General features: G+C 37.7%; 1 protein-coding gene across 8 annotated transcripts in view; it reads left to right on the top strand.

Annotated features, from left to right (window-relative positions):
* The window catches only part of BBS9 (Bardet-Biedl syndrome 9), a 547,167-nt gene extending 534,252 nt beyond the window's left edge, over nucleotides 1-12,915 (top strand). For all 8 annotated transcript variants that reach the window (XR_015734231.1, XR_015734233.1, XR_009620981.2 and 5 more), the window contains one exon: nucleotides 12,650-12,915. Coding sequence is in view for 4 of the 8 variants with exons in the window: in XM_087894078.1 (XP_087750204.1) it covers nucleotides 12,650-12,690 (41 nt within the window). In the remaining 4 variants the exon portion in view is untranslated. The remainder of the gene's footprint in view (nucleotides 1-12,649) is intronic.
* Nucleotides 12,916-26,392: the final 13,477 nt, after the last annotated feature.

The following is a 26,392-nucleotide window of genomic DNA, read 5'->3' as shown; positions in this document are numbered from 1 at the left end:
CAACCGGTTCTTTGGGCGTGGCTTAGTTGGGGGTGTGGCTTGGTGGTCATACGGCTGGATGGGTGTGGCTAGCTGGTCATGTGACCGGGTAGGCGTGGCTATCAGCATAGGGACTACTCAGAGGGCTGAAAAAAGTCATTTCTGACTGGTCCTCGTACTTTTGACCAGTCCTCACACTTATGACCATCCTCACATTTATGCCCGTTGTGGCATTCTTAACAACTGTGTCACTTATTTCTCTTCATCATAGTGACAAGCTAGAGCAAAAACGTAAAATGTGAGGACAGTAGTAAGTTCGAGGACTGGTCAAAAGTGCGAGGACCAATCAAAAATAACTTTTTCAGCCCTCTGAGTAGTCCATATACACAAAAGGACTACCCAGAGGGCTGAAAAAAGTGATTTCTGACAGGTCCTCGCACTTTTGACCGGTCTTCGCACCTATGACTGGTCATCATTTATGCCCATTGTAGCATTCTTAACAACCGTGTCACTCATTTCACAACTGCTTCTCTTCACCATGGTGACAAGATAGGGCAAAAACATAAAATGTTAGGACAGTCGTAAGTTCGAGGACTGGTCAAAAGTGCGAGGACCAGTCAAAAATAACTTTTTCAGCCCTCTGAGTAGTCCATATGCATAAAAGGATACAGCAATAGAGAGGGATGAAGGAAGGGAAATTAGAGTAGGAGTGAGGGTAAAAGAGGGAGGAAGAGAGGAGGAGAAGGAGAAAGGAAGAGGAAGTAGGGAGGAGAGGAAGAGGGGGGGAAGAGAAAGTAAGAAGGAAAGAAAAGAGAGGGGTGGTAGGTTTGAGGAGAAAGATTGTTGTACTATAAAAAAGATGAAAGGAAAGAAAGCCAACCCCAAACAAATTTAAAGGTATTAAGATAAAGAATGAATTGTTAAACTTTAAAGAATAAAAGAACAAATATGAATAAATAGCAATAATTAGAAACACACATACAAACATACAATGTATTTTCTTTGAACAGAGTATTTGGCTGGTTCACAAATTTAAACAGTGTTTAGTCATTTCAATTAAATTTACAATTTCTATATTTCCTTTTTGCCATGTTTATTCCTCATCTATTTTTTAAAAAAACCGATATTACCCTTCATTGTCATCTCTAATCTTAATCAAATTCAATTTTTCCCTTCTATTCTATATTATACCCCTTCCCATTGACATCTCTTTTTATATCCATCCTCACATTGGTTAATTATATAATATTACAGTTGTTTAATACAAATTCAACATTTTAATATAAATCAATTAGTTATATAACTGTGAGAAAAATAGGAATTATTCCTGTAAAAGCATAACCTGAGTTACACCATTTTGAAATCATGTTAAGGTTTTGTTTTACCTTGTATAACCTGATTATATAATTTAGTTGACATTTAAGAACATGAGAAAGGAAATGTGTAATTCCTGTGTTTTTTGAGAGGATGTTTATTTTGCAGGAAATATGTTCTTGGGTTAACTTGCCCTTATTAATTAAAGGAAGTACGCAATTGATGTTTTTGAGGGGTATTTCTGTTGGGAATTGGGGAATTTCCAGAGTGGAATTATGTACTGCATGTTATATAAGATGTTAAGTAAGATCTGAAACTGATTTCCAAGGTACTTTATTGACGTGTATTCTGAATGTCCTGAAGACTATAAAAACTTGTGTAAATTGTTTTATTTTCGTCTTTCTCTACTTTAGAGAGAAAGGCCCTTTGCAAAGAATAAACTTTGTTCCAGGATTATTTTGGTCTTTGTCTCTTTAAAACGATAATGGGATTTACCTGTCGACCACAATTGGCGCCCGAAGGGACTGAAAACATTCTGTCTGGAAGGGATTTCCCTGCGTGCGCACATAACACTGATTTCAGTGAGATGGGGTTATTTCCTTTCCAGCCGGAATTGCTTTTCTATGAACCTTGAGGCAGAGACCTGAATGCCTGGACAGAGAGGAACGTTCCTGAAGACTTCGGTGCACCAGGAGTGAGTATATGTTTTCTCTTTGGTGGTTTGGATTTGTGTATGTTTGTGTGTGTGTGGCCTGTATGATTTGTGTGTATAATTAGTGTAATACAGGTTGGGGAAAGTATGGGGACTTTACTAGGGAAAAGTGCTGCTGAGACTGAAATATCCTCCATCCCCCATATCTCCATTAGGGAAATTGTTAGTACAGTGGTTAGAGGATTGGTTGGAAGCTTGTACAAAGGTATTAGATAAGGTGACTATGATTAATTATTGTAAGGAGGTTTGGCTGACGTTTGTGTTGATACAGCCTAATTATAGGTGGAGTAAGTTTGGGGAGTCAGACCCATATTGGATCAATGCTTTGAAGAAAGTTTTGGTGAAAAAAGAAGTTGAAAGTTCAATTGTTATATGTTGAACCTCAGTTCCATGTTCAGTAGTTTAACTCCTCTTCCCCGAGAAGTTCTAGAGTTTTGTATGGGAAGGAAGAAGAAGAGGAAGGTTGGGATTCTTTAGCTTATGCTACATGCCCACCTCCCCCTCCTTCGTATAATCCAAGTTGTGGGTGAAATTGATGTTGTTGCTGGGAGCAGAAAGGAAGAGACTTCAGCAGGGCAGTAATATAGGCAGCTGGAGAAGGAGTTGGGTGAATTGTTAGTAACTGTGAAACAGAATCCATCCACTTCTCATGTTACATGTTCACAAACTAAAGGAATGTTTCCTTTAAGAGGAATGCTGAATGGTATTGCGGCTTTTGTGAATGAGTCTTTGACATCTTCTGATCTGGAAGATTATAAAAGAAACATGCCGTCTTTATAGGCGGATCTGATCACGTTGTCTGAGTCATTGGATTTATTCCTGAGACCCAATCTGGATACTTTTGCAGAGTTACAGCATATATTGGGTTATTTGTTCTCCCCTGAGGAGAGGTCACAAATTCGAAAGGCAGCTATGGTTTTTTTGGCGGGGATTAAACCCAAGTGGGGGCTGTTCAGCCCGTTGCTGCAGATGTTAAGTCTCCATTAGTTGATCCTGGTTGGGATAATAATAATTTAGCTGATCGGGAACAAATGGAGGTAGTTAAGACAGCTGTACCTCAAGGAAGAAACTCTTAACAAAAGTTTTGGAGGTGGAACAGTTGTGGGAAGAAACACCGTCTGTGTTTCTGGAAAATATTAAGGACAATTTGAATAAGCACACTGGTCTTTCTCCTGAAACGCCGGCTTATGAGTCCTTAATGAAAATGAAATTTGTGACGAAATCATGGCCAGACATACAGAAGCTACTACTGATATTGCTGCTCTGTTGAAAGAAGCTAAAAAGGTCTATGTGAATAGGGACGAGGCCAAGACTAGAAGAGAAAAAGGAAGGAAAGAAATGATGAATGATGGTGTCTGTGTTGAAACAGACAGGAGAGGGAAAGGAGTTAGGTAGAAGAGGAAAAGGTTTTGTGAAACTTTGGTTGCAATGTGGCGACAGTGTCCTGGAATTGGGAGAGGATTACTCCAGTGGAAAAAAGTCTAGTGTTGGTGGATTGGAAAGCAAAAAGTATATTATACGTTTGGATGTGATATTTGTTCTAGAAGTAGGTCTTAATCTGCTTGGGAGAGATGCATTGTCTCTTCTGGGATGTGAGCTTGGTATACAGATCTTTATTGTTCTTGGATGAGGCAGAAAACTCTGTAGGAATGTGGTAAGGAAGGTTTATTGTTCTTCTTACCTGAGGTTGAATGCGAATATTTTGTCTTTGATTAATGTGATGTGATGGTGATATGTGTGTGCCGGCTAATTAAGTGACCTTCTTGGCTTAAGTCTGGAGCTGTGGAGGACAGGTGTGGTTAGGGCCCAAAATCAAGTTTTTGATTAAAAACCGCATCCTGAAGTTTTCCACTGCTTGGGGAATGGGCTACAAGATGTCAAGGATAAAACTGAAATGGGTATCTGAAGGGATGGAACCTTTCCAGGTTTTATTCCAGGTTTGCAAATGTTGTTAAATGGTATGTGTGTGTAATGAGAGATGTTTAGGCAATAGAGCTCATTGTCTTGTAAAAAATAATAATGATGATGCTGACTAATTGGCAGGGAAAAGGCATGTGTGTGTTGGAATACACTAAAAGGTCTGATTGCAGAATAAATATGAGTGTATGTGGTAAGCCCTTAAATGGGGGTGGTAAGGTGATCCTGATATTTGTGAATGCCTGTGCGTTGAACCCCTGAGAAATTTCCTTTTGTATATTGAAATAGTGAGTGGCAAGAGTTTGTTGTTGTAGTTGTTGTTATGTTGTAATAGCAAGTGTTTAAATGAGCAAGTGAGAGATGAGAGAGATCCTATGGAGAAGTAGGATTAGGTAGAGGTATTTGTGATGTTAATTAGAGCCAGGAGTAGTATTTTTCTTCTCTATATTTCCCCCGTCTTTTTGTTCTGAATAAGAGAAGTAAGAAAGGGGGGAGGGAAGGTGCGGTTTGTTTTCCCTTTTACACATTTTTTTTCCTTTGTTGAGTTTGTCAGAGAGAAAGGAGGGGCAAATGGGTGATTTGATCCTGCATTGTTTCTGACTGCATTGGCAGCTATGCAGATGTATTTCCTGTCCTGCTTTAGAGAAGTGACGTTGAAAGTTTGAAAAGTTTTTGGGAGTAGAGATCCGGAGTACCTCTATTAGGTGATTTTCTTTTGCTTTTTGAAGTTTTTTATTACCCTCTTTTATGTTTTTGTGTCTGTGTATTTTGAATGATTTTGAATGCTGAGAAGGAGATTTCTAGATACTAGATACTGGATAGTCTGGGGAATAGTTGATTATGTTATTTTAGCTTAGTGTTGTCTAGATAAAGGAGGTTTCCTTGAGGGAAGAATTACTGGTAGAAGGTAAAGATGACTTTTGGTCTGGTTAGCTAGGAAGTTACTTGTAAGTTAGTCTGTATAGACTAGTGAATTTAGATTAAGCTTTGCATTTCTTTGAAGCTTGTGGAAATAGTTTAGCTAATTGTGATAGAAGTGTGGTGTGATTCCTCTGAAGTGGGGAGAGTTGAGTATTTATTGAGACTCTATTGATTTATTGATAGTTAATTTTAAACCAAGTTGTTTGGAAGAAAGGTTGAAGAGTTGAAGAAAGTAAAAATATAGTGTTGCTCCAGTGTTATGTTTGCCTGGTTTAAGAAAAAATTTCCACTTGTCTGTAGTAGTGGAAGATGGTATAGCCAAAGGAGTGTTGGTTCGCATGTGGACTGGGAACTAAAAGGTGGTGCACAAATGCTAGGTTTTTAAAATTGTTTCAAGAGAGTTTGGTTCTCTTGACCAATAGGAGAGAGAGATGGGAAGATGTGGAATGAAATTGTGTGGTTATGAATAAATGAATTGAGAATGGGATGAGACTGGATGAGATGCAGTTGTGAATGGAGACACTATTGAGATATTGGAAGGTGGAAAGTTACCGTTTGAATGGTCAGTGCAGATATGTGAGGTCGACAGGTAAATCCCATTATCGTTTTAAAGAGACAAAGACCAAAATAATCCTGGAACAAAGTTTATTCTTTGCAAAGGGCCTTTCTCTCTAAAGTAGAGAAAGACGAAAATAAAACAATTTACACAAGTTTTTATAGTCTTCAGGACATTCAGAATACACGTCAATAAAGTACCTTGGGAATCAGTTTCAGATCTTACATAACATCTTATATAACATATGCAGTACATAATTCCACTCTGGAAATTCCCCAATTCCCAACAGAAATACCCCTCAAAAACATCAATTGCGTACTTCCTTTATTTAATAAGGGCAAGTTAACCCAAGAACATATTTCCTGCAAAATAAACATCCTCTCAAAAAACACAGGAATTACACATTTCCTTTCTCATGTTCTTAAATGTCAACTAAATTATATAATCAGGTTATACAAGGTAAAACAAAACCTTAACATGATTTCAAAATGGCGTAACTTAGGTTATGCTTTTACAGGAATAATTCCTATTTTTCTCACAATCCCCAATTCTCCTCTTCATTATCTTTTATTCCTGTAAACTATGAATATCCTGTAACAGTATAGAAACTCCTCTCCATACAATAGGTAATTTGGTCAATACCATGTTACCACATAAAAACATTAACTTGGAGGGAACTTGTATCCTTAGACATAGAAAATGTACCCCTTCCTCCAAAATCCGAAACTTCTTGTATGAAGGTATATAATTACCAAATAGCTCAGTGCATTGCTTATATAAAAATTCCATTCTATTTGTAAGGCCAATGTATTGAGGAACTATCTCATATGTACGTTTGCACTTGGCACACACCATCTTCAAAAGATGACTTAATACATATCTCAGCTTCCTCAGTGGTGTCTATTAGGGTTAGTGGTGTTTCTATAAAAGAATAACGGTGCTCGAATTCAGTATGGAAACATAGCTGCTACCATGTAATAGGGTAACTAGGCAACACAGCCAAAATCCCCATTCCTATCCACACCTGTAGAATAACAAACATTACCACAAAAAACCCCATTATTCCTAGTGAACTAGCTCCCCCAACATCAATCAATCAAGGAGAACTTACATCCACTGGATATCAAAACATAGATTTACACCAATCAATAATATCTTTCCTCAATACAATCAAAAACACAACAAGAATTATTACCACTCCTAGCCAAATACAAATCTCTTCATAAAACTCTTCTTCCATCCATTGGTCCCCAATCGTCTAAGGTTTGTCATCAAAAAGTCAATTTAAGAGGGTTTGCAGGTTCTGTAGCAACTGTCCTTCCATAAGGCAAAGCCACCAGTCCCTTGACTCTGGAATAACATACCCAACCTTGTTCCTTAGTCCTTACAGCCGATTCAGTAGTCAGCAAAACCTGGAACGGTCCCTTCCACACCAGCTGCAACTTCTTCTCAGTAATGGCTTTTATCGGACCCAGTCTCCACTTTTGTATTCATGTGCTTGGAAATCAAGAGGTGGATTCTGTCCTTTTTACCTTAAATGAGAAAAACACTGGGACAGTCTCTGTATATATTTTCAGAAAAAACATCCTTCAATTCTATCCTAGGCATCTCAACTTTCCCCACATATGGCAATCCAAACATCATTTCATACGTAGATATCCCCAGATCTTTCCTAGGACTAGTTCCTATTCTTAATAGAGCTAAAGGCAAACACTTCATTCAAAGTAGTTGAAACTCTAACATTAATTTTTATAACATAGATTTACTTATCTGATTAGCATATTCACAACTCCCTATAGAACTTTGCATAAACAATAAATGTAATTGCCAATCAATTCCTAATTGTTCCATAACCTTCATCACCTTGGACAATGAAATATATACCCCTATCACTATATTTGGGTATTATTCGCTCTAATATGATTTAACAATCTTCTGAGCACCTATCTTTACACAAAGAAAGGCTTCAACCTATCCAGTAAAATAATCCACTATTATTATTACATATATCAATGGTCACACCACCAGCATTTCAATGTAATCTACTTAGATTCATTGAAAAGGCCAAATGGTCAAATCTCTACATATTTTTTTACATACACAATGTATTCATTTCCGTACCATTCGTATAACTATTGTATACACATCCCTAGACACATATATGCATATACATTTAATAAAATCAATAAGTGCTTGCGTTCCCCAATAGGTTCCCTCATGCACTCATTCAATCACATTCCACATCACTACTTCAGTAAAAATTCTCACTCCATCTTAGTAATCCATTTCCCATTCACTTACACACCCCTTCATCCACTATTTATATAATATCAAGTTTAGAAGGATCCTCAGCTTCCTTTAAAACAGCTGTGATAAGTTCCACCTATCGCAATTCCTTTTACTAAATATCAACCCCCTTTCAATCCAGATTATCCCAAAAGTATGTAAGATACCATAAGCATAGTTTAAATCAGCATAAATATTCCCTACCTCATTAATTAATATGTGCAATGCTTACAATAAAGCAAAAACCTCACATATCTGCACTGACCATTCAAACGGTAACTTTCCACCTTCCAATATCTCAATAGTGTCTCCATTCACAACTGCATCTCATCCAGTCTCATCCCATTCTCAATTCATTTATTCATAACCACACAATTTCATTCCACATCTTCCCATCTCTCTCTCCTATTGGTCAAGAGAACCATCTATCAAAACTATCTTTTTTGTATATTAATCAATATGAACATGAATATTCCAATTATTTTCATGCAATCCAATTTCTTACAAATCAATTAATTATATTTACCAATAATAATAAACCAAATAATTTTCCCCATATATTCCTCCAAACCACAACTTAACCATTTCTGCTTTCAACACAATATACAATTAATAGTATCTCAATTATTACAATTCCCTAGTTAAATATAGCTTTTTTTCTTTTGTCTTTTAAAATCTTGAACTCTCTTCTTTTGCCCTAAATTTCCCATTGTTTGCACCTACCTTTTTTGGTGAGGAGAAAGAAAAAGAAAAAGAAATCTCTCTCTCTGCCTCATTTTGTCATGTTGCAGCAGAGCCTGCTTTAATTTCATTTTCCTTTTAGCTAGGGGGGAAAAAAATCTGCTCGAGCACTCTTTGCAGCAAGCAAAGAGCTTGCAAAACAAGAGCTTGCAAACAAGCCTGCAAAACAGCTGAGAGCGAATCAGCTGAGAGTCAGAGGCCGATCTAATCATGCTAATTAACCTATGCTGAAACTGAAAGAGGCTGTTTTTTTCTTGCTGTTTGCTTGCAAGGAGGTAAGTGCTGCAAGGCACAGGTCAAAGGGGCGGCCACCCTCCTTGCCACTTAGCCCCCCTGTTGCCCCCCCTTTGCCTCTAGCGTCCCTCTTGCTGCCCCCCTTGCCATTTACCGCCCCCCTAAGGCATCCCACTGCCCCCCAGGGGGCGGTACCGCCCACTTTGGCAACCACTGGCTTAACTACTTAACAACCGGTTCTACCAAAGTAGAATCCCATCACTGGGTCTACCCATTTATATTTGCAGGTGTGGGTCTACTCATTTCTTTTCTTTTAACACTGATCAGCTGTAGGGTGGCTCTTTGAAGCCCCGCGGCAGCTATGAGGCCAATAAAATACTAAAAAAACAGCGAACCATTTGTTAAATTGCTGGCTCGCCCACCCCTCGCCCAGTGGTGTGGAGGGGCGGGGCAAGGGGCGGGGCGAGCCAGCAATTTAACAAACGGTTCGGCTGAACCCCCTAAAACCGGCAGAATCCCACCACTGGCCTTGGGGTTGTGTTTTGCATATCTAGTAACATTTGTTCAACTTCTTAACAGTGCTCCTAGCCACTTTTTCCAAGTACCTAGATTCCTTAGAATCAAAATCTAACTAAATGGGGAAGGGGAGGAGTTTAAATCACAGCTGAATTACAAAGATTACAGCATCCAGGTCAACAGATTTGACAGATTAACAGTGTTAGAAGGACCTTATAGGTCATCTAGTCCAACCCCCTGCTCAAGCAGGAGACCCTACAAAATTTCTGACAAATGGCAGTCCAATCTTTTCTTGAAAGTCTCAAGAGATGAAGCTCCCACAACTTCTGAAGGCAAGCTGTTCCATTGGTTGATTGTTCTCACTGTTCTCAGAAAGTTCCTCCTCATTTCTAGATTGAATCTCCTTCGTCAGTTTCCAGCCATCATTCCTTGTCTGGTCTTCAGGTGCTTTGGAAAATAGCTTGATACGCTCCACTCTGTGGCAGCCTCTCAAATATTGGAACACTGCTATCATGTCTCCCCTGGTCCTTCTCTTCACTAGACTAGCCATGCCCAGTTCCTGTAACTGTTCTTCATGTTTTGTCTCCAGTCCCCTAATCATCCTGGTTGCTCTCCTCTGCACTTTTTCTAGAGTGACCAAAACTGGATGCAGTATTCTAGGTATTGTCTTACTATGGCTTTATAGAGTGGTATTAGTACCTCACTTGATCTTGATTGTATCCCTCTGTTAATGCAATTTAGGATTGCATTGGCTTTTTTGGCTGTCACTGCACATTGCTGGCTCATATTTAGCTGGTTGTCCACTAAGACTCCAAGATCCTTCTCACAGTCACTGCTATTAAGCCTAGTTTCACTCAGTTTATATGTGTACTTTTGGTTTTTCTTACCTAAGAAAACTTTACTTTTCTCTACATTTTGTTAGATAGGTCCCAGTGTTCAAGTCTGTCAAGATTCATCTGGATCTTGACCTTATCTTCTAGGGTGTTAGCTGTTCCTGCCAGTGGAAAGTTTTTTTGGTGACACCAACTCTTTAGCCAGTGGTTCACTTCTAGAATTCTTTGTTCTCTTATGGATGTTGTCCTTTCATTGACAGTATAGATGAAAAAACTACTTGTGCACCTAAGTCCTTGACTTTCTTGCCTAGCCGCTCATACTAATTCAATATTGTTTTCAAGTCCTTTTTTGTGTCATTCTACCTGTAATAGTAGAAAGGGGTAGTAGTCTGTTGGTTTTATTATTTTAGTTAGGTTCCCAGCCACATCTTTGATTTTAGCTTCAGGGAGACAACATACCTCTCTGGATTGACTGTCTGGTCTACAGACTGAAGGTTCTGCTCCCTTGAGAATTGAATCTCCTATCACCAACACTTGCCTTTTTTTCGTAGGGAGGTTTGGGGTATTTTTCTATCTATCAGAGTAGCATTTGATGGTGCTACTTTTTAAGGGACATTTGATGGTGCTTCTTTGCATGTTTTCTATGCATGTTTTCTTCTAGTGAGAGTCCATGATATTGATTGCTTAGCACCAGTAGGGCTGCATCAGAGTAGGTTGGTTTGGACAGGGGTTTTGTACTAGGTTTGTGGTTTTTTCTATGAGTGACATGTTTCCATCTGTCTTCTTCCTCTAAGGAGTCAACTCTTTTAGAAGTTGTTTGGTCATTATTATATTTAATTTGGGCATATTCTTTTTGCAAGGTTTGGGGTTTCTCATTTTGTAGGTCGAGTTTCAGGGTGGTTAGAGTTTCCTCTAGACCCTTTATTTTTTTTTCTAGTAACTTGATTAATTTACAGTTACCTTTTTCCTTTTGTTTATATGGTGAACACAGTTAAAAGGAGTTAATGAAGACATTGTTATTGTTGTTAGTTGCAAAGTCATGTCCAACCCATCGCGACCCCATGGACAACATTCCTCCAGGTCTTTCTGTCCCCTACCATTCTCTGGAGTCCATTTAAGCTCACGCCTCACGTCCCCTTCTTCTTTAATGACATAGCTGTCTAAAAAAAACTTTCTCTGATTATTGTCTTGCAGTAAGTAGTTTAAGGCATTAGCTATAAAAGAGTAATATTTGGGCCTCCTGAAACAAACCTCATTTTTCATCATCTTGTAACTATCAGTTTAAAAATGGAGGCAAGAAACTGAAATACAGACATGTGAAGTAACTCTCTAATTTACAGAATAGAAGGGGACCAGGAAATTAAATTGCAACTTTGTAATTATGTTACACGCATTCAGGCAAATGGTAGAATTGCAATGTATTAACAACAAGACTGCTTGGTATAACCCAGGGGTGAAATGCTCCCGGTTCGGAACGGCTCGGGAGAGTAGGTAGCGATGGTGGCGGGCAGTTCGGAGAACCAGTAGCAAAAATCCCTGCCCCCGGCCCCCATGCCCAGCTGAGTCCCGCGATCATCAGAGCCTTTTTTTCCTTTTAAATGGCTCTGACCAGCCAAGCTCTGACATCCCAGCTGAATTGCCTGCTAATCAGGCAACTCAGCTTGTATCGCCACAGCCATATAAAAGAAAAAAAGTTTCTTTTTTCTCCCCCCCTCCCAGCCTCCAGCTTGCTTACCTTAGCTGCTGATCGCATGATGATCGCAATCCATGCATCAGCAAGCAACTGAATCTCCCTTCCTGCAATCAAGCTCATCGGTGAGCAGCTCTTTCTGCCTGCCTGCCTTCCTGCCTAGACTTGTGGACTTCAACTCCCAGCAAAGCTGGCTGAGAAATTCTGGGAGTTGAAGTCCACAAGTCTTAGAGTTGCCAAGGTTGGAGACCCCTGTTCTGTTGGGTAAGTTTTTTTCCCCTTTGGGAGCTTTAAAAAAAATAGTTAATTGGGGTATTTTTTAGTTGTTCTTTTTATTGACCTAGCCATTCAAAGTTTAGGAAGTTTTAAATTTAGCTGCTTTTATATAAAAATAAAATAAAATAATATTTGTGCAGCTTTTTGAGATTTAGTGTGTTTCTGTAGTGTTTCACTCTAACAACACAAACACAAAATCTCACAAAGCTATATGTGGAATTTTGTGTGTGTGAAGTGTGAAAGTTGTTTTTTTGGCCTTTTTGTGGCTGTGTGAGGTTCCTGCTTGTTGCAGGGGCCATTTTGGGTCTAGCACAGCTGCTTTTACATTGTGGGTGAGCCAGTTGTGTTGTGTTGTGTTGTGTGTGTGTAAAGTGTGAAAGTTGTTTTTTTGGCCTTTTTGTGGCTGTGTGAGATTCCTGCTTGTTGCGGAGCCATTTTGAGTCTAGCACAGCTGCTTTTACATTGTGGGTACCAGTTTACCAGTTGTGTTGTATTGTGTTTTGTAAGTTAAAAAAGGGCAAAGAAGTGACATTGACTTGGCCACGCCCACCCAGTCACCTTACCACCAAGCCCCGCCCACTAATTAAGCCACGCCCACGGAACCGGTAGCAAAAAAAATTTCACCCCTGGTATCACCACACTTAATTTTATATGTTCTTTCTGTTTCTCTGCAGATTTGCCACAGGAGGAATTACAGGAAGCAGAAACACCATGAAAAGTGCAAAAAGACCCTCAGGAGGATTTTAAAAATCTGCAATTACAATCCAAAAGTAATATTTTATTTTCCAGTACTGAATACAGTAAGCTTCAAGAAGCAGGCCCACTATTAAAGAAAAATACTTCCCTTTTTAGTTACTGAATTCAGAGGTATTTTCTCAAGGTGACATTGTAGAAGAAAGCATTCTGTAACTTATATGCAATTATAAACTCTAAATAGAAATCCGTGTTGATCAAAGACTTTTAATATAATGAAATATTGACATATTGAACTATGAAAGTATCCTGCACTTTAAATTTCCTTTTTCCTTTCTCATTTGTAACATATTGGTAGATTTTGATAAAGAATAACAATTTTGTCATTAAATAATGATTATGTTTACTATTTTAAATACACAATAATTCATTAGATTTATTTGGATTTCGCTTTTGATTTATAAATTTGATGTTGAGTCATACTGTGTAAACTTATGTTTTTGTGCAGAAAAGGTCTGTGAAGTCTTGGTCCTTGGTCTCTTCTGGATGTTTTATTCACTTTATCTGAAGTCTTTTTATCTAATAATAAAACTATTTTTAATGAGAATTCCTTTGTGCTCAGCTCTGAGGTCTTGTTGAACAATTTAAAAGAGAGGATTTTATCTTAGCTATGCAAACTAATCACACAATTTAATAAATATAACTGTGAATTCTTTTCTGAGATCATTTCTTAAATTTTGATGTAAAATGGGTGGTTTATCCAGTTTTGATTGAATTACACCCCAAACCTATCAGATTTTGACTCTAAAATGTTGTTAGTAAATAATAATGTATATCAGAAAAAAAACACACACAAAAAGACTAATGAAGTCAAGATGGAAATAGTGTTAATTCACAAACATGTACCATTGTCTGAAAATAATAAAATAATTCAGAGCTCCCTGGCTCCAATTCTACATGCTCTAATTAAAGCATATGCTTCTCTTTCCTACTTGGATCAGGAGGCTCTCCTCACAGTCACTCATGCCCTTGTCACCTCACGGTTAGATTATTGCAACGTGCTTTACATGGGGCTACCCTTGAAAAGTGTTCAGAGACTACAGTTGGTCCAGAACGCAGCCACGCGAGCTGTCGTGGGTGCACCTAGGTATACCCACATTACACCAATTCTCCACGAGCTGCACTGGCTCCCTATTGGTCTCTGGTCACAATTCAAGGTGTTGGTTATTACCTTTAAAGCCCTACATGGCTCAGGGCCAGGTTATCTTCGAGACCGCCTTCTACCGCATAGCTCCCAGCAACCGGTAAGATCCCACAGAGTTGGTCTCCTCCGGGTCCCGTCAGCTAAACAATGCTGGCTGGCGGGCCCGTGGGGGAGGGCCTTCTCTGTGGCTGCCCCAGCTCTCTGGAACCAGTTACCTCCTGAGATCCGGACATCCCCACCCTATTGGCCTTCCGAAAAGCGGTGAAGACTTGGCTTTTCCGGCAGACCTAGGGCCGTTGATCTCGCTGTTGCAATCTGGCGAGATCCAGCCATGAATGGTGTGAATGGGTTTTAATTGTTTTAATGTTTTAATTTTTAATGTTTTTATATATGGTTTTTAAATGCATTGTAAGCCGCCTTGAGTCTTTGGAGAAAGGCGGCATACAAATTGAACAAATAAATAAATAAATAAATTTTTGTTTTGGTCTAGTTGCTGTACCACATTAATTTATAGAGTTAATGCTTCTTTACAATATATGCAACATGAATTCCAAGCAATTGTCTCAGCTTTTTCTAACAGTATAAATAATTTTAAGAACTAACCAAATCTCTTAGCACCTTGTTAGGTTCTCTTGGCAAGTGATCCAGATCAGTTGGATGCAAATGAGTGTGTAATTCTACCAGGAGGTTAGAAATATACAGTATTATTTCAATGATTTCATTAAGCTAGTATTTGTTTTACATTGTTCTTAGTTCAGACCTTAGATGGGGAGCAAAGATTTAGTTCTGCTGATTTCTTGAAAAGAACTAGGAACTGCAGTAGTGTTTTCATTTTCATTTAGGATATTGTTGATTTGTAAGGAAGTACAGCCTAATTTTTTAAACCTTAAAATAGAGCTTTAGAATTTACAGAAAAGACATTCTTACCAAAATGACTAGAAATGTTAAGGATTGTCAGCAAAATTATATCAGTAACTCATTGAAATATTAGTAAAAACCTGAATTATAGTCACCAGTTCCCCTCCAGTTTCTTCCCTCTATTGTTCCAGCTATTGAAAAAAAAAAGGTGAATTGACAAAGAAAGAAAGGCTCAGTTAAATTTATAGTTCCCACTGGATTCGGATTTTTTTTTTATTGAAAAGTTTTACAAAAAAAAGAATTCCCCCCCAATATTCCCCCTCCTTTCTCTCCCCTCCCCCCCCAGACTTCCCAGAGCAAAATACAGGGTACTTCAATTAACAATCATAAGCTAAATTGACTTCCGGTTGGCACCGCAGGCTCCATGGATGGTCATTTATGACCACCAGCTCTGCGTCTCCGTAAAAGCCGCTTTGACAGTGCAAATCTGCTGTCTAGCGGCTGAAAAACTCTCCTTCGGGAAAAGAAGGAGAGGAGAGCCGGTGGGCGGGAGTAGAGCCCCCCGAAAGTCCCCTGGATCATTTCCAGAGGCTTGGAGGGTGAGAGCTCCTCAGTCAGCCCGCCAAGAAGCTCCGTAGCCACAACGACCCTGCAAAAGCAGGGCAAGAAGCCGCGATCCGATCCTGCTTTTAAAAAGTGAGTTTGATTGATCCCAAGCGCAGGCAGAGCGGAAAACAAGAGAACAAGCCTTAAAAACACAGAGCTTAACTCCAAAGTTATTTTGTTTCAATTTGAATCTTGAGCTAGAGGCGGAAGATGGCGCCTTTGTTAGGGCTTTGAAAGTGAAAGCCAGAAACGAAACTGCTTGAGAACTTTGCGCTGGGAGAGTGGATTAGCTGCCTAATAACTGCTGGGAATTGAGAGTGCGGAGGGAAGAGAATAAAGGGGGGAAAAAACTACTTTGTCTGGCAATTTAGAGACTATAAATTAACATCTTCAAAGACTTTGTTGCTTTTAAAGAAAAGAGGGGGGGAAGGAAAAAAATGGCTTCTAGACAAGTGAAACCAGGAGTTGTTAAAGGAGGGGGTGGCTCTCCAGTTGTGTCAGTGGTGACACAGAAAGCACAACTTCCGGCTGATACACAGAGCCAGACCCAGAGTCAAGATGCAGCACTTAATGATTTTAAGGAAGCTATGAAAGAAGCCATGAACAATCAAGCAACAGCAATGAGAGAAGCTGTCACTGCGTTATTTTATTTACCAGCTGAGCTCATTATTTCTGGACTGTCAGACTCTCCGTAGCTTTGCCAACTTCTTATCAGTAAGCTACGTGTTTCCGCATCCACCCACATTCCATTCCTTCTCACACTTTTTCCTTTGTTCTCTTGCCAGAGGTCCGGCTCACATAGCCGGCAAGAATTATTTTCAAAAATGTAGCAATTAACTTTTCTTAGTTAGTGAGGTGTTTTATTTTCTTTATAACAAATAAATGAGTTTTATTAGAAACCTTCCTTCGCGTTTCTTTTCGGAATATTGCAAACAAGGATAAGCCTCGATTCATCTCCTCCTCTAAACCAGGGTAATTAGTCCCAGAGCCAAACATGGGATTAATAAATGCCCTGACAGAAGCAATGAACAATTTAACATTACTTGTTGAAGGGAAATTTAAGAAAATTGAGGAAGACATAAGCTCGATCAAGGGAGCAGTTGCAGATGAACACGATAAAATAAGAGAGGATATTGTTTTTGCTGTATCAGGACTCTCAAATCTTGTTATTCAGCTTGATGGGAAAGTTGAAGAAATTAATGAAGCCAACTTAAATTTGGAAAGCAAAATGGGTGATGTCATGACTAGAACAGAGAAAGTGGATGATGAATTGGTAATGTTACAATACAGATCTATGGAGTTTGCTTTGAGATTGAGAGGCCTGAAGGAAAATAGTAAAGAAAATTTAAAAGACATTTGTGCTGATGCTATGGCAGAGATAATTAAAGAAAGACCAGAAGATGTGGCAATTCAAATTGATAAAATTTACAGGGTTAATTCCTGGTTGGCAAAACAAAGACAGCTGCCACGAGATGTGGTGATTTATTTCACAACTAGGAGGATCAGAAATGAAATTCTACAAGCTTCTTACAAGAATAAAGTTCAGGTGGCTGGGCAGGAGGTGGTGGTTTTGAAAGAGATTCCTCCAAAGATGCTGAGAAGCAGGAAAGACTTTGGCTTTCTGGTAAATGAGTTGAGAAATCAACAAGTGGCATACAGATGGGACGTTCCAACTGGTCTAATAGTCTAATAGTGACTTATAAAGGAGAAAGATACCGGTTAAACACAGTTTGGAAGGCAAAAGATTTTTATGTAAATGTGTTACAGGCTGGATACCCACCCTCACCGGGGGGGGGGGGGAGGAAGAAAATGGAGATGTTACAACAAGAAAAAGATGGAAAACAGATACAAACCTACGCTGAAGCTGCAGCTGGAGGAATTATTATGGAAGAAGATTTGGATCTTGGGGGTTTACCCCCAACTTTGAAACCACCTAAGAAGGGAGAGCCAAAAGCACAATGACTGACCCGATCAACTTATAAATTGCAACAACAACAATCAAGAGGGCAACAATCTCAAGATTCACCTCAAGAAGTTCAAAAAACAGAAGCAGTGGGGGGAGCTAGGCCGAAGAGTAAGGTGGAGGAGGAGCTTCAGCTGATGTTTACAAGGCTTCGAAAGGCTAACGATGGCAACTAAATTCCTATCTTGGAATATTAATGGCCTAAACTCACCACAAAAAAGAAAGAAAGTATTTCATTACTTGAAACAATTAAACAATGATGTTATTTGCTTGCAAGAAACACATATTAGATTATCAGACCAAAAATATTTGATAAATTCAAGATTAGGTACAAATTTTGTGGCATCAGTGCCAGAGAAGAAAAATGGACTAGTCATATATGTAAGGAAAGGACTATCAGCTAATCTAATTGGGGCAGATGATCAAGGAAGATATATCGCAATTGAATTATTGACACAGTCTGGAAAAATGCTTCTTATTGGAATATATGCCCCTAACCAGCAACAAGACAAGTTTAATAAATTTTTACATACTAAAATAATACATCAATAAATCTTTTATACTAATGGGTGATTGGAATGGAGTAATTGATACGCAGAAAGATAAAAAAAGCTTATCAAAGACTTCAGCACGTGCAAAACTACCTAAATCTTTTTTTGATATGCTGGAAGATATAGAATTGAGAGATAATCTGGAGAGAACGTAACCTGGAGGAAAAAGATTTTACTTTTTTTTCTGATAGACATCAATCCTTCTCCAGGATTGATTTTATACTAATCACAAATGATTTTATTTCCAGGGTGAAGAAGACAAAGATATGTCCAAGAATTTTAACTGATCATAGTCCGGTCTGGATTGAATTGGAACAGGAGAAAGGAGAAAGGAGGTCTTGGAGGTTGAATGAAAATTTATTTAGATATGAAGAAAATGTAAAGGAGCTTAAAAAACAAATGAGAGAATTTTTTGTTATTAACATGAATAAGGGTACTCCTATGGAAATGGTCTGGGATGCTAGTAAGGCTTATATGAGGGGTATCTTAATAGATATGAATAATAAATATAGACTAAAACAACAGAAGAAGCATAAAGAGATAGAGGAAGAAATAAAAAAGAAAGAACAATTACTTATATCTAATCCAGGAGATAAGAAAGTAAAAGAAACAATAAATATACTACGAGGGCAATTCAATATGTTAATGGCTGATCAGGTGGCAACTAGTTTACAATATGCTAAACATAATACATTTTGTAATTCCAATAAACCAGGTAGGTGGTTGGCCTACATGTTGAGGAAAAAGCAGAAAGCACGAGTCATTAGTAAGATAGAATATAGAGGTAAGGAAGTTTACCAACAGAATATGATTAAAAAGGCTTTTTTGGAATTTTATACAAAGCTATATGCTAGTGACTCAATACAAGGTATAGATATAGATAGATATTTAAAGGAAGGGAATATTTTGGAACTAACGTTGGAACAGAAGGAAGGACCGAATCAACCAATAACTTCTGAGGAGATTGTTGCGGCAATTAAGCAGTTAAAAATAGGGAAAGCTCCAGGAACAGATGGACTAACAGCTGTTTATTATAAGAAATTACAGCTTGAAATGGTAGAGCCGCTTAGAACTCTATTTTGTAAAATTCAATCAGGGGGAGGAGTTCCACCCTCTTGGAGAACAGCTTTTGTTTCATTGATTCCGAAGGAAGATCAAAACTGTATCAAACCTGAAAGAATGTTAAATATAGAAGGTTATGATTTGTTATATGGATGGCATGCTTATTTGTTGTATGAAAAAAAAGTGGATAAAGTGTTTAAGAGTCATATACTCAGAAATGCATTGTTGAGGGTTTGGAAAAAGTACCAATATAAGCTGAACTATAAGTTACCTATATGGGCAAACCCCAGACATGTAATAGAAAATATAAGTACAGAGTAAAAAATAGAGGTGATTACCTACAAAGAGCTTCTTCTTTTGGAAAGGGGCAAGTTGCAATTGAAATCTCTAGATGAATTAAAAGAAGAAGGGATAATTTATACTTGGTTTCAGTATGGTCAGCTCCAAGCTAGATGGAGGGAGGATCAAAAAATTGGGGTTATGCAAAATGAGGAAAATTTGGTGAAACAGATTAGAGATCAAAGTCAGATGCATATTAAAAGGCTGTATAATGCATTACTGGAAATAGATTCAGAAACGGAATTGGTTAAGGATTGTATGATAAAATGGGCACAAAACTTTCAGGAACCAGTGATGATGGAAACATGGGAAAAGATTTGGGTCAGAAATATTAAATTTACGCAAGCACAAAATTTGAGAGAGAATTTTTATAAAATGTTTTATAGATGGCACTTAGATCCTAAGAAATTATCATGTATGTACTTGAATTTGCAAGCTAAATGTTGGAGATGTGAATGTAATGACGCAACCTATTATCATATATGGTGGACTTGTAAGAAAATCAAGACATTTTGGATAAAAATTTGGTGGGTGATGCAAAACATTTTGAAAAGAAGGTTGAAATTTACTCCTCAATTGTTTCTATTGGGTATAATTACAGACTGTACAGTTTCAGAGATTAAATTGATTTTGAATTTAATATCAGCAACTAGGCTGCTGGTAGCTCAATACTGAAAGAAGGACCCTTTGCCTACTATTGAAGAGTGGATATTGAAAGTAACAAACCTAGCAGAAATGGCAAAAATCTCAGCGTACTTGAAGGACCATACGCAAGAAAGATATGTATCGGAATGGAGAAGATGGATTGATTATATTCAAAATAAGTATTAGACAAGAAAATATCAAATAGTTTATGAATGAATGTTCATAAGCTATGATGGATGATCACGGATGATGCCACGGGTAGTACCCCCTTTCTGGAGCCTGCCTATCGAGCAGATGGTGCAGCAGCAGCAGGAGAAGACCCAGCAAACCCTCCCCCCCAGCAGCACGCACACCGGCACCCATTCCCAACCAGCCCCGAGTCCTGCAACTGGAAAGAGAAACTCCCTCCCTTGGGGTGAAGTTTGATGGGAATCCGCAGCAATTAGGATTCTTTTTTATTGAAAAAGTTTTACAAATACAATTTTTCCCCATTTCCCCCCCCTTTCCCTCCCTACCCCTCCCTACCCCTCCCCTCCTCCCATGACTTCCCCAAGGTGAAATCCAAATCCAAATCGTATTGTGTCATCATACTTTACCACACATCTATTCTACCCCCTGTGTACTATACATTTCTACATGACATTGAACTATTCTACCCCCTATATACTATACGTTTCTACACAACATTCAACTAAAAGCTATCTGGTACTTCCTAGTTTGATATTTATTCTGCACATAATCTATCCATTTCTTCCACTCCCATGCATAAGTCTCTTGAGTCCGGTCTTTTAAGTATGCTGATATCTTCGCCATTTCTGCAAAACTGACCACCTTCAAAGTCCATTCTTCAACAGTAGGCAAAACATCCCTTTTCCAATATTGACCAATCAGTAACCTAGCTTCTGTCACCATATATAATATCAATTTTGTCTCACCCTTTGAAAAATCCTTAACTATGCCCAATAAGAACAATTGAGAAGAAAATTGGAGTTTTTTCTTCAGAACATTTTGCATAACCCACCAAATTTTTATCCAAAAAGCCTTCACTTTCTTGCAAGTCCACCATATATGATAATATGTAGCATCTAAACAATCACATCTCCAACATTTTGGTTGAACATTAGAATACATACACGACAATTTCTTAGGATCTAAATGCCACCTATAAAACATTTTATAAAAATTTTCCCTCAAATTCTGTGATTGCGTAAATTTAACATTCTGAACCCAAATTTTTCCCCACGTTTCCATCATAACTGGTTCTGCAAAATTTTGCGCCCATTTTATCATACAATCTTTAACCAATTCATTTTCTGAATCTCTTTCTAACAAAACGTTATAAACCCTCTTAATATGCATTGGGCCTTTCTCTTTTATCTGTCTAAACAATTCTTCTTCATGCAACATTAAGCCAGTTTTTTGATCTTCTCTCCATCTCAGTTGAAGTTGATTATACTGTAACCAAGTTAAATTAATCCCTTCTTCCAACAGTGTAGTCAATGTCTTTAGTTGCCATCTTCCCCCATCATTAAAAAGTACTTCTTTGTATAAAACCCCTCCGAGTGACTTTATATTTATATTCCGTATAATGTGACCAAGATACAACCACAATGGTATTTTATAATCCCATTTGAACCGGTGCTTCTTCCATACTCTCATCAAGGAGTTTCTAAGTATATGGCTATTAAATACTTTATCCACTTTATTTTCATAGAATAAATATGCATGCCAACCAAATTCAAGATCATAACTCTCTATATTCAATATTCCGGTCTTTGTCCTTCCAAACCAATCACTTGCTTGTGTCAATGCTGCTGCTTCATAATACAGTCGTAGGTTTGGGAGTTTAAGACCACCCCTTTCAAGAACATCTTGCATAATTTTCAGTTTGACTCTTGGCTTTTTCTCATTCCAAACAAATTTATTCACTCCTTTTTGCCATTCCATCAACTGTTTATCACTTTTAAGCACCTGAATCATTTGAAACAAAAATAAAAATCTAGGTAGGACATTCATTTTCACTGCTGCTATTCTTCCAAGTAAGGACAGCTGCAGCTTTTTCCACGTTTCCATATCCTTTTGTACTTTTCGCCACAACACCTCATAATTATTTTGGAACAATTTTATATTTGAATCTGCAACTTGAACTCCTAGATATCTCACCTTTGATACTATTTCAAAGCCTGCCTTCCTTTCAAGTTTCTTCTTTTGATCTTCTGTCATATTTTTAACTATCATTTTAGTTTTTTTCTGATTGAGTCTAAATCCTGATACCATACCATATTCTTCTATAATGTCTTTCATCTGAATTATTGATTCCATCGGCCGTGTTAGGGTAACAACCAGGTCATCTGCAAATGCCCTTGTTCTGTAATCCTCTTGCCTTATAACTATTCCATTCAAAGTGCTCGAGTCCTGTATTGTGTTCAACAAGACTTCTAGAGTTAAGATAAACAACAGCGGGGATAACGGACAACCTTGCCTTGTACTTTTTTCTATACTGAAGTTTGTAGTTAAGCTTCCATTAATAATAATTTGTGCTGTTTGCTCTTGATAAATTGCTGAAACCGCCTGCATGAACTGATCCCCAAAGTCCATCTTTCTTAAAGTCTTTAATAGAAAGTTCCAATTCACTCGATCAAAGGCCTTCTCCGCATCCAAAAACACCAGCACTGCAGAGATCTGTTTATTCTTCTCAAGATATTCCAATAAATCTATAATTTGCCTCACATTATCCTTCATGTATCTGCCTTCTATAAATCCTGCTTGATCATGATGAATCACCTCTTGAATAACTGGCATTAATCTGTTGGCTAATACTTTTGCAAAAAATTTATAATCCGTATTCAGGAGAGATATTGGCCTAAAATTTTCCAGTTTTGTGGAACCTGCTTCCTCTTTCGGTATCAAAGAAACAAAAGCTGTTTTCCATGAAGGGGGTATTTTACCCCCTTGTTGTATGCTACAAAATAAGTCTTTAAGATGTTCAATCATTTCTGCTTGTAAAGTTTTATAGTACACTGCAGTTAAACCATCCGTTCCTGGAGCTTTAGCTGTTTTCAATTGTTTAATAGCAACAATAATCTCCTCAGCTATTATTGGTAAACTCGTTCTTTCCTTTTGATCACTAGAAATTTTCATAACTCTCCTTTCCTCTAGATATTTATTTATAAGTTCATTCTGTATATCGTCTTTGGTATATAGTTTGGTATAATAGTCTAAGAAGGCTTCTTTGATTAGTCTTTGTTGAAAAACTTCCTTCCCTCCATACTCAATACTGCCAATAGTCTGAGTACTCTGTTATTTCCTCAGTGTGTAAACTAGCCACCTGCCCGGTTTATTAGCGTTACAAAATGTATTATGTTTCGCAAATTGTAAATTAGTTGCTGCTTGTTCCACTGTAAGCATTTGAAATTGATCTCTCAAAAGTTTTATAATTCCTTGTAGTTTTTCATCTGTTGGATTTTTTATGAGTAACTGTTCTTTTTTCTTTATCTCTCCTTCCAATTCTAATCTTTTTCTTTGTCGATTTAATTTATGTTTAGAGTTCATATGAATTAGCACCCCCCGCATATACGCCTTACTCACATCCCAGACAATTTCAATAGGGGTACCCTTATTCAAATTCATTTCAAAAAATTCCTTCATTTGTTTTTTAAGTTCATTTACATTCTTTTCATATCTAAACAAGTTTTCATTTATTCTCCATGATCTTCTCTCATTCTTTCCCATTTCTATTTCTATCCATACCGGGTTATGGTCAGTTAAAGTCCTCGGAAATATCTTTGTTTTCTTTGTTTTTAAAAGTAAATCAGCCGTAAGTAGAATAAAATCAATCCTAGAGAAGGATCTATGTCTATCTGAGAAAAAAGTAAAGTCCAATTCTTTTGGGTTATGCACTCTCCATATATCTTTCAATTCCAAATCTTCTTTCATATCAAAGAAGATCTGTGGTAATTTAACACATGACTTTGCCAAACTCTTTTTATCTGTTTTGGGATCTATTATTCCATTCCAATCTCCCATAAGTAAGATAGATCTGTAATTCCATTGTAATATTTTAGAGTACAATATTTTATAAAAATTTTCTTGTTGCTGATTAGGAGCATAGATTCTGATCACCAAAATTGGACCATTATATGTATAAAGTTCAATTGCTATATATCTTCCACAATCATCTGCTTCTATAATTTTAGCTGGCAATCTTTTATTTATGTAAATCACTATACCATTCTTTTTCTCCGGATTTGAGGCTATAAACTGTGCTCCCAATTTAGAATTTGTCAAATATTTTCCATCTTGTGTTCTAATATGAGTTTCTTGTAGACAGATAAAATCATTATTAAATTGTCTCAGATAATGAAATATTTTCCTCCTTTTCTGTGGTGAGTTCAATCCATTCACATTCCAAGATAAAAACTTAATTGTCATTTGTAGTTTCCCGAAGTGTTAAGAGCATTTGCTGAAGTTTCTGTTCGAGACTGTTAGTTTTCGGCTTAGCTCCTCCCATAACTTCAGATTTTTGAGTTTTACCATTGACTCCCTTTTATCTTGTGATGGCTTAGACCTCTGTTGTTGTTGTTTCTCTATGATTTGTTTATAAGCTGCTCAAGTTATACGCTGTTCTTTAGCTTCATACGACATCAGGTCGAGATCCACTGCCACTTCTCTTGCATTTTTAGATGGTCCACCTATAGCCTCTATAGGGAGATCCAGCAACAGTTCATCTACAAAGCCCCCTGTTGCTCCTTGAGTTTCCATTGCCTCCACCTCCATCTGTTTCCGTTGCTCTTCAAGCTCTTGTTCAAATTGCTTCTCTTTCTCACCCTCCTCTATACATAACACTGAGGATGTACGTGGAGATGTTGTGCCAGTTTTAAAAACATTGAAGTAAAATTCTTCTGCTTTTTCAACAGTATTTAATCGATATCTCTCTCCTTGATACCTCAATATTATGCCAACTGGAGCATCCCATCTAAATGGAATTTGTTTTTCTTTAATTCAGTCACCAAAAATCCAAAATCCTTTCTATCTCTTAGCATCTTAGGCGGCAACTCTTTGTAGATCCCAATCTCCCTTCCATCCACTTGAATAGTAGAAACAAAAGACTTTTGTAAGATATCATTTCTTATTCTTCTTCTTCTTTTTTTTTTTTTATATATATACTTTATTGATTTTTTTTTTTAAGGCAAATAAAATATAATAGCAATTTTGTTTGACATCGGATTCGCAGTGTTTATACATATATACATGAAAAAAATATCTGGTGTCATTTATACTATACATTTCTAATTAATTTCCGCACCTTTAACTCCTTCCTTGATTCTATCATTTATCCATTCGTACCATCTTCCCCATATCATATCGTAATCTGAGTTTTCATCATCACTTATCTCGTATGTTAATTTACTTGTCTCTGCACAGTCTAATATTTTGCTAATTATAAAGTCATCTGGTGGTAGGTCTTTCTTTTTCCAGTATTGAGCGTACGCCAGTCTGGCAGCTGTAGTTATGTGTATTAGGAGGTGGACCTTTTCCTTTCCATGCCCTTTCTTTACCATTCCCAGGAGAAATATTTCTGGGTTCAAATCAATTTCTTCTTTGAGTATGTCTTTCAACCATCTCTGAATTTTGCTCCAGTATCTTTTGGCTTCGGGGCATGACCACCACATATGAAAGAAGGTGCCCTGACCATGACCGCATTTCCAACAACTTGGGTGTACATTGGGGAACATCTGTGCTAATCTTGCAGGTGCTAAGTGCCACCTATGAAGCATTTTGTAATGATTTTCCTTGTACGTGGCTGCTCTAGTTAATTTATAGTTTTTATTCCACGCCTCTTCCCATTCGTTGAAGTTCAAACTATGTCCGATATTTCTCTCCCACGCTCTCAATTGGTTTCTGATTATGTCCTCATCTCTATCCTCATCTAATAAGTAATTATACAGCTTGGCCAACGCTTTTTTTCCTGGTCCCATCAGAATTTTGTCTAATCCGTTGTATCCTAATTCTAAACCAAATTCATCCTTGTCTTTCTGGTATCTTGATTTTATTTGCATGTAAGTCCACCAATCTAAAATTATGACTTGGTCTCTCAGGACATCATTTGATTTAAGGTTTCCCCCTCCGTCGAGGATGTCTTTGTATCTGCACAGTTTCTCCATTCCCCACCTGTTGGGATAAATCAATGCCTCTACCGTAGAGAGCCAATTTGGGACTTTTGTATAATATCTCTGTCTAATCCCCGCCCACGTTTGTATTAGGGAGTCCCTGATTTTATGCCTGTGGAAGTAGGTTTTCTTTTTCTTATCTTTGTCCCATAAATACGCATGCCACCCTCTCTGTAAATCATGGCCTTCTAACATTAAGATTCTCTTATTCTCCAAAGTGATCCATTCCCTTATCCATATCAGCTTTGCTGCTCTATAATACATTTCCCAATTCGGGAGTCCAAATCCTCCCACGTTCCTTTTTTCCTGTAAGATTTTGAGTGAAA

Source organism: Pantherophis guttatus, chromosome 4 (assembly GCF_059756535.1).
Source record: "Pantherophis guttatus breed Tessera chromosome 4, ASM5975653v1, whole genome shotgun sequence".
NCBI lineage: Eukaryota > Metazoa > Chordata > Lepidosauria > Squamata > Colubridae > Pantherophis > Pantherophis guttatus.
The sequence above is the reverse complement of the archived record's forward strand: the minus strand, read 5'-3'. Positions and strand labels throughout refer to the sequence as shown.